The 18,804-nt window shown below is 40.9% G+C and overlaps 1 protein-coding gene across 11 annotated transcripts in view; it reads left to right on the forward strand.

Moving 5' to 3' along the window:
* FAT1 (FAT atypical cadherin 1) overlaps nucleotides 1-18,804 on the forward strand; it is a 130,662-nt gene that overhangs the window by 95,838 nt on the left and 16,020 nt on the right. For all 11 annotated transcript variants that reach the window (XR_011498897.1, XR_011498898.1, XR_001400369.3 and 8 more), the window contains exons 10-20: nucleotides 1,060-5,127; nucleotides 5,925-6,121; nucleotides 8,774-8,927; nucleotides 9,744-9,977; nucleotides 10,820-11,209; nucleotides 12,739-12,953; nucleotides 13,187-13,324; nucleotides 15,981-16,124; nucleotides 16,758-16,955; nucleotides 17,362-18,163; nucleotides 18,289-18,420. Coding sequence is in view for 6 of the 11 variants with exons in the window: in XM_070500108.1 (XP_070356209.1) it covers nucleotides 1,060-5,127; nucleotides 5,925-6,121; nucleotides 8,774-8,927; nucleotides 9,744-9,977; nucleotides 10,820-11,209; nucleotides 12,739-12,953; nucleotides 13,187-13,324; nucleotides 15,981-16,124; nucleotides 16,758-16,955; nucleotides 17,362-18,163; nucleotides 18,289-18,420 (6,672 nt within the window). In the remaining 5 variants the exon portion in view is untranslated. The remainder of the gene's footprint in view (nucleotides 1-1,059; nucleotides 5,128-5,924; nucleotides 6,122-8,773; nucleotides 8,928-9,743; nucleotides 9,978-10,819; nucleotides 11,210-12,738; nucleotides 12,954-13,186; nucleotides 13,325-15,980; nucleotides 16,125-16,757; nucleotides 16,956-17,361; nucleotides 18,164-18,288; nucleotides 18,421-18,804) is intronic.

Consider the following 18,804-nt stretch of genomic DNA (forward strand, 5'->3'; position numbering starts at 1 on the left):
TAAAACAGAAAAGAGGTGAAGGGTTGATGGATGGAGCCAGTCTGAGGACCCTCACGCTGCCTGGATCTGTCCAAAAAGTTAGTAAACTGCTGAACTGTAGTAAACCACTTGTTTCTTCAGGAAGATTTCAATCGATGATACAAAGCTATGGAACAGCGTGGAGTTGGCATTTGCGGCTGAGTACATGAATATAATATGTATGGCTGGAAAAGGTCCGAAGGAAAACAAGTGAAACAGTCTATCTTGGAGTAGAGTTTCTCAGCCTCGGCACTATTGACAGAAACTTGCTTGTCGTGGGAGCTGTCCTGTGCATTATAGGATATTGAGCAGCATCCCTGAGCTCTCCCCACTAAATGTTAGTAACACCCTCTCCCCCAAAAGTAGTAATAACCCAGATGCCTCCAGATGTAGTTGAATGTCTCCTTCTGGGCAAAATTGCCCCCCGTTGAGAACCACTGACCTAGAGAATAAATCTGAAAAAGATTAAGAAGGGAATATTATTGACATCTTCAAGAGCTGTGAAGTGGGGCAGATTAACCAAGCTTATTCATCAATTTTCTGAGTATGTAAAATAAGGGACAACTCTCTTGAAGCATGTTAAAGTTTTTTAGTTAATTGAAATCTTTCCTAATGAATAAGCATTGTGAGAATTTGCAAGTGATAAATGCTGAAAAAATAAATACGGTCCAAAGGGGTTTTGAGGGACTCTTAGAAAATTATTAACTGCTTTATGAAAGGATCACCATATCCTTCCCCAACACATTGCCGGTTCAGCCCATAGAGAGTGCGTTTTGGCTCTAGGTACAGAGTGATATTTTTTCTGTTTCTTGCTTTTCATAATTGATGAACACAACTCTGAAAAGTCTGATTTATTTTAGGTGGATAAAAATGAAACAAGTTAAAAATGAAACAAGTTCCATTCACATGTTGATAATCCCTGAATTTCTGTTTCATTTCCGAGTATAATCTTTAAAGTTATCTTTATTTCTGCATCTCCAACTACTACTGCTACTGGTCCTTGTATTTTTCTCTAACATGCTTTTTTTTTTCTCCTCCCAGGAAATATTGGAAATTCTTTTACAATAGATCCCATCTTGGGCTCTATAAAAACTGCCAAAGAATTAGATCGAAGTAACCAAGTGGAATATGATTTAATGGTCAAAGCTACAGATAAAGGCAGCCCACCAATGAGTGAAATAACTTCTGTGCATATCTTTGTCACCATTGCTGACAATGCCTCTCCGAAGTTTACATCAAAAGAATATTCTGTTGAAATTAGTGAAACTATCAGCGTTGGCAGTTTTGTTGGAATGGTTACAGCCCATAGCCAATCATCAGTGATATATGAAATAAAAGATGGAAATATAGCTGATGCTTTTGCTATTAATCCACATTCTGGAAGTATCATCACTCAGAAAGCCCTGGATTTTGAAACTTTGCCCATTTATACACTGATAATACAAGGAACTAACATGGCTGGTTTGTCCACTAATACGACTGTTCTGGTGCATCTACAGGATGAAAATGACAACTCGCCAGTTTTTATGCAGGCAGAATATACAGGACTCATTAGCGAATCAGCTTCAATTAACAGTGTGGTCCTAACAGTCGAGAATGTCCCATTAGTGATTCGAGCGGTTGATGCTGATAAAGAATCAAATGCTTTGCTTGTTTATCACATTGTTGAACCATCTATACACAAATATTTTGCTATTGATTCCAGCACTGGTGCTATTCATACAGTGCTAAGTTTGGACTATGAAGAAACCAGTACTTTTCACTTTACCGTTCAAGTGCATGACATGGGAACACCACGTTTATTTGCTGAATATGCAGCTAATGTGACTATACATGTAATTGACATTAATGACTGCCCTCCTGTGTTCTCCAAGTCATTATATGAAGCATCTCTTTTGTTGCCAACTTACAAAGGAGTAAAAGTCATCACCGTAAATGCCACAGATGCTGATTCAAGCGCATTCTCACAGTTAATGTACTCCATCACCGAAGGCAACATCGGGGAGAAATTTTCTGTGGATTACAGGACTGGTACCATAACTGTGCAAAACACAACTCAGTTAAGGAGCCGCTATGAGTTAACCATGCGAGCTTCTGACGGCAGATTTGCAAGCTTTACCTCTGTGAAAATTAACGTGAAAGAAAGCAAAGAAAGCCAACTAAAGTTTACCCAAGATTTCTACTCTGCAGTAGTGAAGGAGAATTCCACCGAAGCCAGAACATTAGCTGTCATTACTGCTATTGGGAATCCAATCAATGAGCCTTTGTTTTATCAAATCCTCAACCCAGATCGCAGATTTAAGATAAGCCGCACCTCAGGAGTGGTGTCCACCACTGGTGTACCATTTGATCGGGAACAGCAGGAGGCGTTTGATGTGGTGGTGGAAGTGACACAGGAACGGAAGCCTTCAGCAGTGGCCCATGTCGTTGTGAAGGTCATCATAGAAGACCAGAATGATAACGCGCCGGTGTTCGTCAACCTTCCCTACTATGCTGTTGTTAAAGTGGACACCGTGGTGGGCCATGTTATTCGCTATGTCACTGCCGTGGACAGAGACAGCGGCAGGAACGGGGAAGTGCATTATTACCTTAAGGAACATCACGAACACTTTCAAATTGGATCCTCAGGTGAAATTTCACTCAAAAAGCAATTTGAACCTGACACCTTAAACAAAGAATATCTCGTCACAGTGGTCGCCAAAGATGGAGGAAACCCAGCTTTTTCAGCTGAAGTGATCGTTCCAATCACAGTTATGAATAAAGCCATGCCTGTGTTTGAAAAGCCTTTCTATAGTGCAGAGATTCCAGAGAATATCCAGATCCACAGTCCCGTGGTCCACGTACAAGCCAACAGTCCAGAAGGGTTGAAAGTGTTCTATAGCATCACAGATGGGGATCCTTTTAGCCAGTTTACTATTAACTTCAACACTGGAGTGATAAATGTCATAGCTCCTCTGGACTTTGAGTCCCACCCAGCATATAAACTGAGCATACGAGCAACTGACTCCTTGACTGGGGCTCATGCTGAAGTGTTTGTTGACATAATAGTAGAAGATATCAATGATAACCCTCCTGTGTTTGTTCAACAGTCTTATGCTGCAACCCTCTCTGAGGCTTCTGTAATTGGAACATCTGTCGTTCAAGTTAAAGCGACAGATTCTGATTCAGAGCCAAATAGAGGAATTTCATACCATATGTTTGGGAATCATAGCAAGAGTCATGATCATTTTCATATAGATAGCAGCACTGGTCTCATTTCACTAGTCAGAACTTTGGATTATGAGCAGTTCCAGCAGCACAAGATTTTTGTAAGGGCTGTTGATAGTGGCATGCCCCCACTGAGCAGTGATGTGATTGTCACAGTGGATGTCACTGACCTCAATGATAATCCACCGCTATTTGACCAACAGATTTATGAAGCCAAAATTAGCGAGCATGCGACTCATGGGCATTTTGTGACCTGTGTAAAAGCCTATGATGCGGACAGTTCAGACATAGACAAATTGGAATATTCCATTCTGTCTGGCAACGATCATAAGAATTTTGTCATTGACAGTGAAACGGGGATTATCACACTCTCAAACCTGCGCCGCCACACCTTGAAGCCATTTTACAGTCTTAACATTTCTGTTTCTGATGGAGTTTTTAGAAGTTCAGCTCAGGTTCATGTAACTGTAATTGGAGGCAATTTGCACAGTCCTGTTTTTCTTCAGAATGAATATGAGGTGGAGCTAGCTGAAAATGCTCCCGTACACACCCTGGTGATTGAGGTTAAAGCAACTGATGGGGATTCTGGTATTTACGGTGACATTACTTACCATATTGTAAATGACTTTGCCAAAGACAGATTTTACACAAATGAGAGAGGACAGATATTTACTTTGGAAAAACTTGATCGAGAAACCCCAGCAGAGAAAGTAATCTCAGTTCGCTTAATGGCTAAGGATGCTGGAGGAAAAGTTGCTTTCTGCACCATTAATGTCATCCTTACAGATGACAATGATAATGCACCACAATTTCGAGCAACCAAGTATGAAGTGAACATTGGATCCAGTGCTCCCAAAGGGACATCAGTCATTAAGGTTCTTGCCAGTGATGCTGATGAGGGATCCAATGCTGATGTCACCTACGCCATTGAAGCAGATTCTGAAAGTGTTAAAGAGAATTTGGAAATTAACAAACTGTCTGGCATCATTACTACAAAGGAAAGCTTAATTGGCTTAGAAAATGAGTTCTTCACTTTCTTTGTCAGAGCTGTGGATAATGGGTCTCCACCCAAAGAGTCTGTTGTTCCTGTCTATGTTAAAATACTTCCACCGGAAATGCAGCTTCCAAAATTTACAGAGCCATTTTATACCTATACAGTTCCAGAAGACATGCCTATTGGAACGGAGATAGATCTCATCCGAGCAGAACATCGTGGCACTGTTCTTTACAGCCTAATCAAAGGGAATACTCCGGAAAGTAACAGGGATGAGTTCTTTGTGATCGACAGACAGAGTGGGAGACTGAAACTGGAGAAGAGTCTTGATCATGAGACCACCAAGTGGTATCAGTTTTCCATCCTTGCCAGGTGCACTCACGATGACTCTGAGGTGGTGGCCTGTGTGGATGTCAGTATCCAAGTGAAAGATGCAAATGATAATAGCCCTGTCGTGGAGTCTAATCCATATGAGGCATTTATTGTTGAAAACCTGCCAGGGGGTAGTAGGGTCATCCAGATCAGGGCATCCGATCTGGATTCAGGAACCAATGGCCAAGTTATGTATAGTCTAGATCAGTCACAAAGTGTGGAAGTCCTGGAATCTTTTGCCATTAACATGGAAACAGGCTGGATTACAACCCTAAAGGAGCTGGACCATGAAAAGAGAGACAATTACCAGATTAAAGTGGTCGCATCAGATCATGGGGAAAAGGTTCAGCTGTCCTCCACAGCCATTGTGGATGTCACTGTCACCGATGTCAATGATAGTCCCCCACGGTTCACGGCAGAGATTTATAAAGGGACAGTGAGTGAAGATGACCCACCAGGTGGGGTTATTGCCATCTTAAGTACCACGGATGCTGATTCTGAGGAGATTAACAGACAAGTGACATATTACATAACAGGTAAAAAATTCAAACTAAATGATGTAATTTGAAATTAAATTGTATTAGAAGTATAAATTCTGAGACAACATATTTTATAGAAATTGGGAGTTAAAGGGATGATTTTAGTTAGGTAGAACTAGATAACATCTGCTAAGCTACATTTCAAGTTATTTATCTGAACAAAGCTAACAGTTGTTTTATTAGAGTGTTTTTGATTTTTGTGACTCATTCTATTGAAATTTAGACTTAACATTTAATAAGTATAATTAAGAAAAAAATATAGTTTCACTGTAGGCTAAAGTATTGTTTAGTAGTCTTTATATTTTATTTGGCTTAGTGCTGTGTTTTAATACACATTTTAATGCTGCTTCGTTTTGGTAAATGGGGAATTTCATATACCAAATTTAAATGTAATTATTTTTTAAAAAACCATAATTCTGGAGCTGACCCAGTGGTGTAGTGGTTAAGTTCACCCACTCTGCTTTGGCAGCCTGTAGTTCATGGATTTGGATGCCAGGTGCAGATCTGCACACCACTTATCAAGCCATGCTGCGGTGGCATCCCACATACAAAATATGGGAAGATTCGCGTAGATGTCAGCTCAGCGACTGTCTTCCTCAAGCAAAAAGAGGAGGATTGGCAACACATGTTAGCTCAGGGCCAATCTTGCTCACCAAAAAAATTTTTTTAAAAATTGAAAACCATAATTCTTTTAAACCATAACATTATCTTTTGTACAATTTATATTTCCTGTTATTTATTTCTTTCCTTATTTCAACAAATTTGACTCTCGTCTTCCTCCATTGATTTCCTAGGAGGGGATCCCTTGGGGCAGTTCGCTATTGAAAATATACAGAGTGAATGGAAGGTCTATGTTAAGAAACCTCTAGACAGGGAAAAGAGGGACAATTATCTTCTGACTATCACAGCAACTGATGGGACCTTCTCATCAAAAGCTATAGTTGAAGTGAAAGTTCTTGATGCAAATGACAACAGTCCCATTTGTGAGAAGGTAGGCTGCTCTTTCTTTAAATTTATATATTGTGTGTTCAGATTGCTTTCTTAAACCGTTCAGTTAGGACTGTCATCTGGGGCTTGGTGTAAATCACATATGTTTCATGGTGTAATCTCTTATGTTTAAGCAGAGGTGAGTGTTACGTGGGGCAAGAGTTGGATTAGCTTCACAACTGTTGTGGGAATCATTAAATTGCTTAAAAAGCTCGTGCAACAATACTGTAAATTAGAGACAGGCTGACAGTTGTGTTTAACTCTAAAAATGCCTGTGAAGTTTTCTTGAAGGGATTCCCTCCATTTGGGGCTGAGCGTATTTTGGGGGAACTATGTGGCCAGCACTTCTTTATTACAGACTGCGTTTGGCTTCACAGCCTCTTGCTGGGGCACTTGCTCTTCTACACACTAGAGAAACTGAGAGCTTAACCATGGGGCTCCCACACCTCTGGGGCCGCCATCTGAGATGAGAGCAAATAGACCAAAGAAGAGCCGTTCCATCAAGGTTGCACGACCAGGACTTGAGCAGGGGTGGTCACGGAGCTCGAGGATGAGGAAGAGCTGAGCCTTCAAGAGGTGGCAGTTAGATAATCGAGTCGAAGTGGAAGGGCAGTGCGGCTTGAGGGTAAACTGGATTGTAGAGGCTGTGACAGTCCATCCAGGGGACGGGAATCTATCCTAGAGAAAATAGGGACTCATTGAGTGCTTTTGTATTTGAAAGATGGAGATGACAGGAACAGAGAGTTCCTTAAGATGAGTTTGGTAGTATTGGGTCCATTTAGATGAGGAAGAATGAAAGCAAGGAAATAACGGAGAGTAGGCAGAGGTGGCAGAAGGAATGAAAGGGCAAGAGACACTACAAAGGAACAACTGGTCCCAGTTGGTCCTGCCCCGAGGTGACAGCACAGCAAGTGTGTTAGGTCAAGATCAACTTTAATGTTTCCTATGGGAGTGACTGAGAGGAAGACCAAAGATAAGCCTGGAGTGGGAATTGGGTTTAGAGGAAGCATGTTGAGTTCCGTTTCAGATTTGTTAGGTTTAAGGTAATGGGACATTGGGTTGAGTGTGTTTTTTAGGCATTTAGAGATGGTGAGATTGAGGGATGGATATTAGGAGAGGCTGTGTCAACTTGGCCGTTGAATGGATAACTGATAATTGAATGCCTTTGAGAGGAAAGTAACAAAAAGAGTGGAGCTAGGTGTTTCCCCAGGGAGAAGGGAGGAGGAAGCAGAGGTGGCAGGAAGAGAAGGCAGACATCAGCGCTGTGTTACTGAGAGCGAAGGAGGAGAGAACTTTCAGGAGGCAGCATGGCGAGCAGAACGTGACAGAGCTAGAAAGATGATCCAGATGTGAAACAGTGTGGGTTCTGACACTGGCTTGCTGGTGGCGGTCTCCGTATCATGACGTCGGTGGACGCCTGAATGCAGGAGATTAAAGAGTGTGCCTCACGGACATCGATTTGGCCAGTGAAGAGAGTTGAGAGTAAAAGGAAGGAAGAAGAGTGTGGTAGGTTAAGGGAAGGCTGGCTAGAGGGGAAAGTGACTTTGAAGAGGCACAGAGGAGTTGGAGAACACTGCAGTAGGCAGGAGACGTGTGGTAGCTGTGGAAAGGAACAGAGCTGTTCTTAGGGAAAAGGACGGTAACGATTCAGTCAGGAGGGAAGTGGAACTGCTGAGGGTTGAGGAGTTAATGCCAATCCACGTTTGTACCTTTTGGTGACAGTATTTTTTTTGAAGGGAGGGATAATTTCTGTGTGGGTGCATATATATGTATAAATACCTTATAGAAACTAAATATGTGTGTTTTGTTTTTTAACACTTTCATATTATTTGGATTTAATACCCTATCATCTTTGGGAATAGTCAGTTCCCAAATACTATTGGGAAATAGTAAATTAGGACACTAGGTCATTGGAAATCATCAGTATTGCAAAATATCCTGTTTCATGAGTCATAAAATGCGGTTCACCTAAAATTGAGCTCATATTAAGAAAGTAAACTCAATAAAATCTTGCCTGTTTGTCTTATGTTTCAGTTTATGGCAGAGATTTCTAAATAGTTGGAAGTAGAAACAACCATTTGTTATGTTTGAGAGTTGGGTCAGATTTGAAGCAAGACAGGATGGAGCAGGGTGATAGAAGAGCCTGGCAGGAGCATCGCTTTCTCCCCCAGCCCCCCTGAGCCCTGGGGAACCTTTGTTTTCTCCCAGACATGAGAGTCACTTCTCTCTCCATTGCAATTATTTAGTTATGTGTTAATGATTGCAAACAATAAATTCTTGTATGAGAAATAAGTAGATATGATATAATAGGTATTTATTCTCTCTGATTTTTGGGTAAATATGGAGCACTAATATTTTCTCATAAGAATTTAAATTAAATATGAAACCAGCTCAAAGGCATAAAGTATTCAGAATTCTGTGGGTTAAAGGTCAGGTCGGGCTCTTTCAGGGGTACAGAGTTGTTAACTGTTACATGTCTCCTCGTTTCAAATTGTTTTATAAGAAGAATAGTTTTGAAAATGCCTTGGGATTTTATTTTTAGCTATTGCTCATGTTTTCTATAGCCAAGCGAAATGATTTCTTTTCCATTATTCCCTTGGCAGTCGTGTTAACCTTTAATGCTTTCTGTTAACAATATTGTTTAAAATCTTCGTAGACCTTATATTCAGACACGATTCCAGAAGACGCCTTTCCTGGGAAATTGATCCTGCAGGTCTCTGCTACAGACGCAGACATCCGTTCGAACGCTGAAATTACATACACGTTATTTGGTCCAGGTGCAGAAAAATTCAAACTAAATCCAGACACAGGTAACAATGGAGTTTGGGGCAAAATTAATTGTGTTCCAACAGAATCATATGTGGGTGGTTTTAGATCACACACAAAATTTGGAATTACATTTTGTTCTTGTGAAGTTTACTCTAACGCTACAAAATTGGCATCTTTTAGAAATGTGAACAGCAATTTAATGTGTAAAATTTGAGATGAGATAAAAAATTAACAGCAACATCACCTACTTTAAAAGTTTCAAAGGATTGAAAATTTAGTTGTTTATATCAACTTTTTTTAAAACAGTTCATTTCAAACTTTCTGCTTTATCCATTTTTAAATATAGTTTATTTTCTTAAACTCATGACCATAAATTTATTTACTTGAGCATATTCATTAAAATGATTAATGGTATTGCATTCATCTTTAAATCGCTAGGATTGTTTTCCTCTTATAATTTGTATCTTGTTAAAATTAGGGTCAAATAACAGTTTTCTATTAAGCACCCCGCCAACTAATTGGAACATATGAATCTAATTTTTGAATCAATTAAGAGGATTTTTTTAATTTGGTAAATTTGGTAGCTATTTTGCTTTTGTGACATTATTTGTAACACAAGAGGCCCAAGCCTCGAGGTCTTTACGACTTAAAGAGCTAGCACCTGGCAGAGTTTGCAAACCTGGAACTCGCCGTGCTCACACAGCTGTTGACTCTGTGGTTGATAAAATTGTCCTCCAAGGGAAGGCTGTTACTCAGATTTTGTAATTTTAAGAGAAAAGGAGAAATAAGATGCGCCATTGCAGTTCACATGTTAAAATTTCAAGTGAGTCCCTTTATTTTTGTTTTTTGGTTTTTAGGTGAGCTGAAAACATTAGTCCCTCTTGATCGCGAGGAGCAAGCAGTTTATAATCTTCTAGTCAAGGCCACAGATGGCGGGGGAAGATTCTGCCAAGCTCATATTGTGCTCACATTAGAAGATGTGAATGATAACGCCCCTGAATTCTCTGCTGATCCCTACACCATTACCGTGTTTGAAAACACGGAGCCTGGGACGCTGTTGACAAGGGTGCAGGCCACTGACGCTGACGCAGGTATGACCTGGAAAAGATGCTTTTGCTTTCAGACTGTGCACCAAGACCTTCGGAATCTCTGTTTTAAAACACATCCCAAATACAGCCTGTTGAATATTTCTCTTACCCTGTGCATGTTGAATAACTCAATTGTGTTATTTAATTCCTTAGCATTAAAAATGGAATGAAATCTCTAGAATAATGAATTCATTTGTAATGAGTATTTGAAGTCTCAAAAGTCTGCCCAGTGAACTTACTGTTGTAAGGTATCTCTGGTGTCCCTAAAATTCTGATTAGTGACTGTGTTAACTGATCTTTATATCCCATTGAAATAATGAGTGAAGTGTTATTTTGTGAACAAACCGTTAGTGACATAAAGGGATCATAGGAACACAGCAGAAGCAAATGCCATATTGTTATGGTTTTACAAACCTTTCAAAATTTTTATGGAGAAAATAAGGCTCTAGGATATATATTCCTAGCATTTTGATAGCAGAGAATAAAAATAATTTCTTCAGTCACACTGCTACTGAAGAATTAGAAGCATAGCAAAAATGTCACTTTTCAAATAAATCTTTGTCATTGAAGCTAAATAATAAATAGACTTCATTTTAAAAGATCTGCTGGGTATTCTGCATAAGTTTCTGTATAACAGTCTTAAAAAGCCAGATAATTATGAAATTATATCTGTTTAAACTCAGTAAATTGTTAATCTAAAAGTTTACTTTTTTAAGATCATAGTTACAAGAATTTGTAATGTATATTAGCATGTTTCCGTTTTAATATGCTACATGTTTTTTCAAAAAAAAATAATTTAATTTCTTGAAATAAAAACGTTCTAACGTGATGTCCTGTCTTGACAGGATTGAATCGGAAGATAAGCTACTCTCTGATTAACTCTGCTGATGGGCAGTTCTCCATTAATGAATTATCTGGAATCATTCAGCTAGAAAAGCCTTTGGATAGAGAGGTCCAGGCGGTCTACACCCTTACTTTGAAAGCGGTGGACCACGGTTTGCCAAGGAGGTTGACAGCCGTTGGCACTGTTGTTGTATCAGTTCTGGATATAAATGACAACCCACCCGTGTTTGAGTACCGTGAATATGGTGCCACAGTGTCCGAGGACATTCTCATTGGAACAGAAGTTCTTCAGGTGTATGCGGCAAGCCGGGATATTGAAGCAAATGCAGAAATCACCTACTCAATAATAAGTGGAAATGAACATGGAAAATTCAGCATAGATTCTAAAACAGGTAACCGACCATGGAAATGAGAAGAAACCCTTGGTTCTGCCACAAAGGCCCGATTGCCCGGCACTTTACCTGATACAAAGGGACAGATCATCCATTGTCAGGAGATACGTTAAAAAGATAAAACGGAAGTTTTCTTTGAGCTGTTATTTTAAGTGGGATTAAGGGTGGTTTAGAAGAACTTTATAGTTCTACATAATAAAATACATTTCTGGCATATCCATTATATTTATAAGCAAATTAAATAGAAAATTAAAGTGTCACCCTAGTAATTTAGTAAAGATATAAGATGTGGTAAATTCAGGTAAAGAGTGGAAAGTCATAAAGAGTCTTGCATAATGGCTCCTTTTTATCCCCTATAAGGACCTCATGTGAAGTAACTGCTGCAGTAAAACAATAGTTTCCACCTGTTTCTTCTTAGTCTCGATAGGGCAGGCTGATAACTGATGAAATTGACTTCTTTATTGTGCTGGTTCTGTATAATGGAAGGACGTGGAGTCACACTGAATGATGCCCGCAGGGCCACGTCATGGGAGCTGTTGACTCTTGCTGCATGAATACTTTCATAGTCTTGCTAACCTGTGGTCTAAAATAGCTGTAAGTCTTAGAACATTGTAAGAAGTTGGTCCATTCAAACTGTATTTAATTGTATGTGACTATTTCAGATGAAGAGTAGGTGTGTGAAGATGCTATTTTAAAATGTATTTTTAACATGTATCATAAAATTGGTTTTTTGGGGCTCTTTAAGTAGGATGGACTGTAAGGAAGTGAAAAGGGAAGATATTAAAGGAGTTATTAAACCAAAAAGGGATGTTTTTAATGATGTAAATAAAGAGCTATTCTAGAGATTTTTAAAAAGGATCCACATTTCTATAAAAGTCTGAGAAGGAAAAAACTAAAAGCCGAAGAGTAGAATTTTTATGCTTTCTTTTTATTTTATTAGATTAGAGAGAAGTCTGTATTAAACTATGATTTAGAAGAGAAGAAACACAATCATTTTTATAGTGAGGATGTAGGCAGTATTGACTGGGAAAGCAATTTAAATATCACAAAAAAAATCCGAAAATAAAATTAAGAGAGATAAGTAAAGATCCAGGTATGGGCAAATTCAGAATTTTTAATTGTTGAATTAAGAAATTAGAGAGGCCGGCCTGGTAGTGTAGTGATTAAGTTCTTGTGCTCTGCTTCGGCGGTCCAGGCTTCACAGGTTTGGATCCCAGGCGCAGACATAGCACTGCTCATCAAGCCATGCTGTGGCAGCATCCCACATAAAATAGAGGAAGATTGGCTCAGGTGTTAGCTCAGTGACAATCTTCCTCAAGCAAAAAGAGGAAGATTGGCAACAGATGGAACTCGGGGCCAATCTTCCTCACAAATAAAGAAAAAGAAAGAAATTAGAAAACATACATAAATGGTAAGTAAAGTTTTGAAGTGAAAATTAAATTTGTTTAGAAGCGTTGTGTATTTCCATCATAGAAGGAGAAAGTGGTAGCATTTTAAAGTGCTGGAAGTAATTTTGATTTCCTCTACAGGGGCCATATTTATCATTGAGAATCTGGATTATGAAAGCTCTCATGAATATTACCTGACTGTCGAAGCCACTGATGGAGGCACACCTTCATTAAGTGATGTTGCCACCGTAAATGTGAATGTAACCGACATCAACGATAACACCCCAGTCTTCAGCCAAGACACCTACACGGCAGTGATCAGTGAGGACGCTGTTCTTGAGCAGTCCGTCATTACGGTGTGTGCCTTTTCCCCTACAGTTTCTTCTCCAGATGATTGATCCAGTTTTTGTAGTGTGGGCTTACTTGCAAATAAGTTGAAGATATGGAAATGTCTTTTGTTCGCCCAGTCAGTTACTGACTGTTATACATAATGGCCTTAATACAGCTAGCTCTGGATGTCAGAAATTTGCTTAATAGACTTCCGTCCCTTCCTTAGCTGTCGCCTAAGCAGGAGTGTGATATTTTCTAGGTTATGGCTGACGATGCCGATGGACCTTCCAACAGCCACATCCACTATTCAATTATAGATGGCAATCAAGGAGGTCCCTTTACCATTGACCCTGCTAGGGGAGAAGTGAAGGTCACCAAACTTCTAGACCGGGAAATCGTAAGTGAAAAAGCTTGGCTTCAATTGTTCACAGATTAGCACGCAATAAATAGAAGTGCCTGGTACTCAGATCTGCCAGACGTGATGGGAAGTACCAAAAGGGCAAAACCAGCCTGTTCTCAGGAGCTGAGAAGCAAGATGCAGACACTTGAAAAGCAATTGCAGTGTGAAAATCTCAAGAGTGTAAGACAGGTGTCTCAAGCTGATAGGAAGTTTGGACAATAAAAGTTTGTCATCAGGAAGAAACTACCGTCAGCCTCAGTGTTTTGAGGCAGTTCAGGGAACTAGAAGCTGGGTTTTAAAAATAGCGGAGGTTTGGGAGACCATAGGTGTTGAGAGAAGGGGATTCCCCGTGAGGAACTGCATGGAGAAAGGAAGGCACAGGATGTATTTCAGTAGTTTACTGAGTTGTGCTGGAGTACACCGATCATACAAACAAGTGTGGAGATAAGAGAGAAGGGTGTTTTAGGGACAATTTAGGACCACAGACAAAATCAGGATCAGAGGTTCAGACTTGATGCTGCAGGCACCAGGGAGTTACTGAATACTGGTGAGCCTAGGTATGACATTTCACCGAGACTTTTGAAGATGAGTGCCACAGTAGGTCTCAGTACTGTTCAGAGTAGTGAGCGACCGGGGAGGTAGGAAGACCAATGACAGTGAGTCAGTTGTGAACCAACTAGAGCTTGAATTGGGAAAGTAGCAGTGACAACTGAGTGAAAAGAAAAATGCAGAAACTTCGTAAAGGAAAAATCAGAATCTGCAGAGCTTAGATATGGCTCTCTGTAGAAAGCAGTGATGTCAGAGATGGCTGGATTTTTTATCAGTCTTGCTGTCACTGGGGAGTGCCATTAAAGAGGAGCAGGGAGGTTGTGAGGTCCTAAACTTAGTGCTGGGAGAGGTGGTTGAATTTGTGTTTTGATGATTTTTAGAGGAAAATGGCATATTTAGTAAAATGATTCAGCCAGTATTTGGAGATTTTAGTCAAGCTGAAAAGACTTGAAAGCTGGAAGTATGGATATGGCACATGCCTCTGGAGATGATCTGAGGTATTGGGATAAATGTGAGGAAATGAGGAGAAGCAAGCCGTGCTGGAAGTCCATCTGTCCATTCATCCCTCCATCCCTCCATCTCTCCATCCCCCCATCCCCCCATCCCTCCATCCCCCCATCCCTCCATCCCCCCATCCCTCCGTCCTTCCATCTCTCCATCCCCCCATCCTTCCATCTCTCTATCCCCCATCCCTCTATCCCTCCATCCTTCCATCCCTCCATCCCTCCATCCCCCCATCCCCCCATCCCCCCATCCCTCCATCCTTCCATCTCTCCATCCCCCATCCCTCCATCCTTCCATCTCTCCATCCCCCATCCCTCCATCCTTCCATCTCTCCATCCCCCATCCCTCCATCCGTCCATCTCTCCATCCCCCATCCCTCCATCCTTCCATCTCTCCATCCCCATTCCTCCATCCCTCCATCCCCCCAACCCCCCATCTCTCCATCCCCCATCCCTCCATCCATCCATCTCTCCATCCCTCCATCCCTCCGTCCCTCCATCCCCTCATCCCCTCATCCACCCATCCACTCTCACTTACAGACAGGAAGGGAGCTGTCTCAGAGAGTTTGTGAAGGAGAAGTGAAAGAAGCCTTGGTTTGGGGAATTAGAAGGACATTGGTGATAATAAAGAATGTAATTTCAGAGGAATAATGGGTAAATCTAAGATTAGAGTAATTTGGGGAGATAATGATGAGCTAGCTCAATAAAATCTCAGTTCTTGAATTCCTTAATTCTTTTTTGACCTGTTATTTTTGAGCAGGGAGTCTCCAAACATTTAGGAAGCGAGACTGTTGTGCTTAAAATGGCCATACTGCTGGGCGGAACAACATTTGGTATTTTTCACTGAAGAACGTCTCAGACCCTTTAATATACTAATGTCCTTTATGAGATAGACTGTGGTGTTTCCCCAGCCAATTGGCCCTTTCTCATTGGAGCATTTTGCAGGACTAATAATCTATAGAACATACATGGGATTAGCCTGCTTTCTGGCTGCTTCCACCACTCCTTCTGGAAGAGAGAGCTTAACAGGGAACTGCCCTGGAAAACAAGCTACCTCCCTTGATGCAGTTTCTTTTGCAGGAAGTTACAAAGAGAGAATGTTGGGCGATTTAGACAATTGTCTGCAATCCATGTATGAAATTGGTGGGGGTGGGTGATCTGAAGTGTCCTGAGGCGTTGAAAATGAGTGAGCACTCAAGGGTGGGAACCAGCTTAGTGTCTTACTTGGCTAAGCGTCCCACTTGGGCCTTAGGGAATGTTGCCTGCCCTGTTGTTACTAAAGCAACAGCCTTTGAGATATGTTAACATTTCTTTCTCATCATTTGCATTGCAAGATTTTAAAGTTAGAACACTTTAAGGGAATGAGTACATTTTGAGAGGCATCAGAGAATCGAATCACTGTTGTTAACTTTTTCTGTTGAGTAGCTATCCTCCATTTTGTAGACAGTTATTTGCAGCTGGGGAAATGCCTGGGACACAGCAAATGACGACTGTCATTCAGATCTGCCCTTCCAGGTTGTCAGGAGTGTACTTCTGCTTAAACCTTGTTCTTTGGCCCTGTGAAAATGGACCTGTGTTCTCTTTGTCTTGTCCCTGCAAAGATTTCAGGTTACACGCTCACAGTTCAGGCATCTGATAATGGCAGTCCACCCAGAGTCAACACAACGACTGTGAACATCGATGTGTCTGATGTCAACGACAATGCACCAGTCTTCTCCAAGGGAAACTACAGCATAATTATCCAGGTAGTCTCAGGGTGCTGAAGGCTTCATTGAACACATTCCTTTTGAAATGAGCTCTTTGGCCTCAGTTGTTCGTTTGAAATCTTTCTTTTCCAAAGACGGCTATTTAGAAAAACGGGAAGAGTAAACCACAGGGGTCTCCATCAATGTTAAAAAATGAGCATTTGCAAGATGCAGCCAAGCCTTTATCTCTTTTTTGTCTGTGCTTCAGTTAAGACATTCTCACTAGCTTGATTCTTATCTTCTGCTGCCCTTTCTTTTCCTCCTTGCCCACTCTTGACCTTCCTCCCTCCCCCTCCCCCCCTTCTTCACTCCTCCGTCTCCCCTCCTGCTCCCCTCCTCTCTCATGCATCTTTTCTTCTCACATATGTCCCCTTCCTCCCCTCCTCCAGCCCCCTCCTTCTCTCTCCTTCCCCCACCCCCTCCTCCGCTCTCTCCTCCCCATCGCTACCCAACTCTCCACCTCTCTTCTTCTCCTTCTTCCTTTCAAATGGAGCCTTACTGCTGCCTTACTGAGCCTTATTATTGTCCATATATTTCATATTATAGAAAACTTGCATGTATCTCTTACCATATAGATTTGGTTTTGTTGAAAGTTGTATGTTTTGTCTTTTTTGGTTTTTTCATTCTGCGCAGGAAAATAAGCCTGTGGGTTTCAGTGTACTCCAGCTGGTAGTCACAGACAAGGATTCTTCTCATAATGGTCCACCCTTCTTCTTTACCATTGTCAGTGGAAATGAGGATGGCGCATTTGACGTTAACCAGCAAGGAGTCCTCCTGACTTCAACTGCCATAAGGAGGAACGTGAAAGATCATTACTTACTGCATGTTAAGGTGTGAAGTCTTTCTTTATGATTGTGTTGCAGACTCAGAGAAGGGCTGCTTTGATGGTTATTTTCTTGTATGTAAACCGCTTACATTTCATGAGAAAACAGAAATGTATAGAACTGTGGCCTTTCTTATTTATTAGCATACTTCCATTTTTCTCCCACTGCACCTTAAGGGGGCTCCTTCATTCATCTGGTTACTTTATCATAGACATTGATGGAGCTAATCTTCAATATGAACTAGTGAAAGGGCCGTAAAGAGGTATTTATCCTTTTCTTTGATGTGCTTCTTAATCTGGATAAATAAATATCTAATAATTGGTAATGTTTTAGAACTTAAATAGTGTAAATATGTTTTTATTAAGAAGTTGTAAACAATGACATAGATGAAGGTGATTTTTCTTTTCTTGTAGGTGGCAGATAATGGAAAGCCTCAGTTGTCCTCTTTGACATATATTGACATTAGGGTGATTGAAGAGAGCATCTATCCTCCTGCAATTTTGCCGCTGGAGATTTTCATCACTGCTTTTGGCGAGGAGTACTCTGGAGGCGTCATTGGGAAGATTCATGCAACAGACCAAGATGTGTATGACACATTAACCTACAGTCTTGATCCCCAAATGGACAACCTCTTCTCTGTTTCCAGCACAGGGGGTAAGCTGATAGCTCACAAAAAACTAGATATAGGGCAGTACCTTCTCAATGTCAGTGTAACAGATGGGAAATTTACAACAACGGCTGACATCACGGTGCACATCAGACAAGTAACGCAAGAGATGTTGAACCACACCGTCGCCCTCCGCTTTGCCAACCTCACTCCAGAAGAATTTGTTGGTGACTACTGGCGCAACTTCCAGCGAGCTTTACGGAACATCTTGGGTGTGAGGAAGAACGACATCCAGATTATTAGTTTGCAGCCCTCTGAACCTCACCCACATCTGGATGTCTTACTTTTTGTAGAGAAGTCAGGTAGCGCCCAGGGTTCCACAAAGCAGCTTCTGCACAAGATTAATTCTTCCGTGACTGATATCGAGGAAATCATTGGTGTTAGGATACTGGATGTATTTCAGAAGCTCTGTGCAGGGCTGGATTGCCCGTGGAAGTTCTGTGATGAAAAGTTGTCTGTGGATGAAAATGTCATGTCAACGCATAGCACGGCCAGACTGAGCTTTGTGACCCCCCGCCACCGTAGAACAGCCGTGTGTCTCTGCAAAGGTAACACATAAGTATATGAAAACAGGTGGAACAGATTATTTCATGTACAACCTGTGAAGGCTATACATTAAATCCCATTTTCTTAAAATTCTTATCTCTCCGCTCTTTTTTTTTTTTAAACAAAGAGGGAAGATGCCCATTTGTCCATCATGAATGTGAAGACACTCCATGCCCTGAGGGCTCTGAATGTGTCACTGATCCCAGAGAGGAGAAATATACCTGTGTCTGCCCAGGTGGCAAGTTTGGCCAGTGCCCAGGTGAGAGTTCAGTGATTCAGCATACTTTTATTTTAAAAAGTCACTTTCAGTGTTTCTTATCTTTTTCTTCTTTATTGGAATTGAAAAGTATTGTAAAGTATGTTTATTATAACAAGTCAAACATAGAGAATAACAGTAGTAACCTTTCCTTCCTCTGACATAGTAACTCACCCCTGAGTTAGTAGTTGGATGTCCTTTCATCTCTGTCATCAGTGTTCACATAAATATGGAGTTCCATAGTTATGGATTTATTGCTCTTTTTCTTTCATCTCCTCTCTTTTTTTAAACAAAAACTAAAAACTTACATCTCACATAGTCTCTCCCTCTGGCTTTTTTCCTCTGCTTCACAGTATGTTAAGGGCATCTTCCCAAGTTAGTACAGGC

This window comes from Equus asinus, chromosome 27, assembly GCF_041296235.1.
Source record: "Equus asinus isolate D_3611 breed Donkey chromosome 27, EquAss-T2T_v2, whole genome shotgun sequence".
NCBI lineage: Eukaryota > Metazoa > Chordata > Mammalia > Perissodactyla > Equidae > Equus > Equus asinus.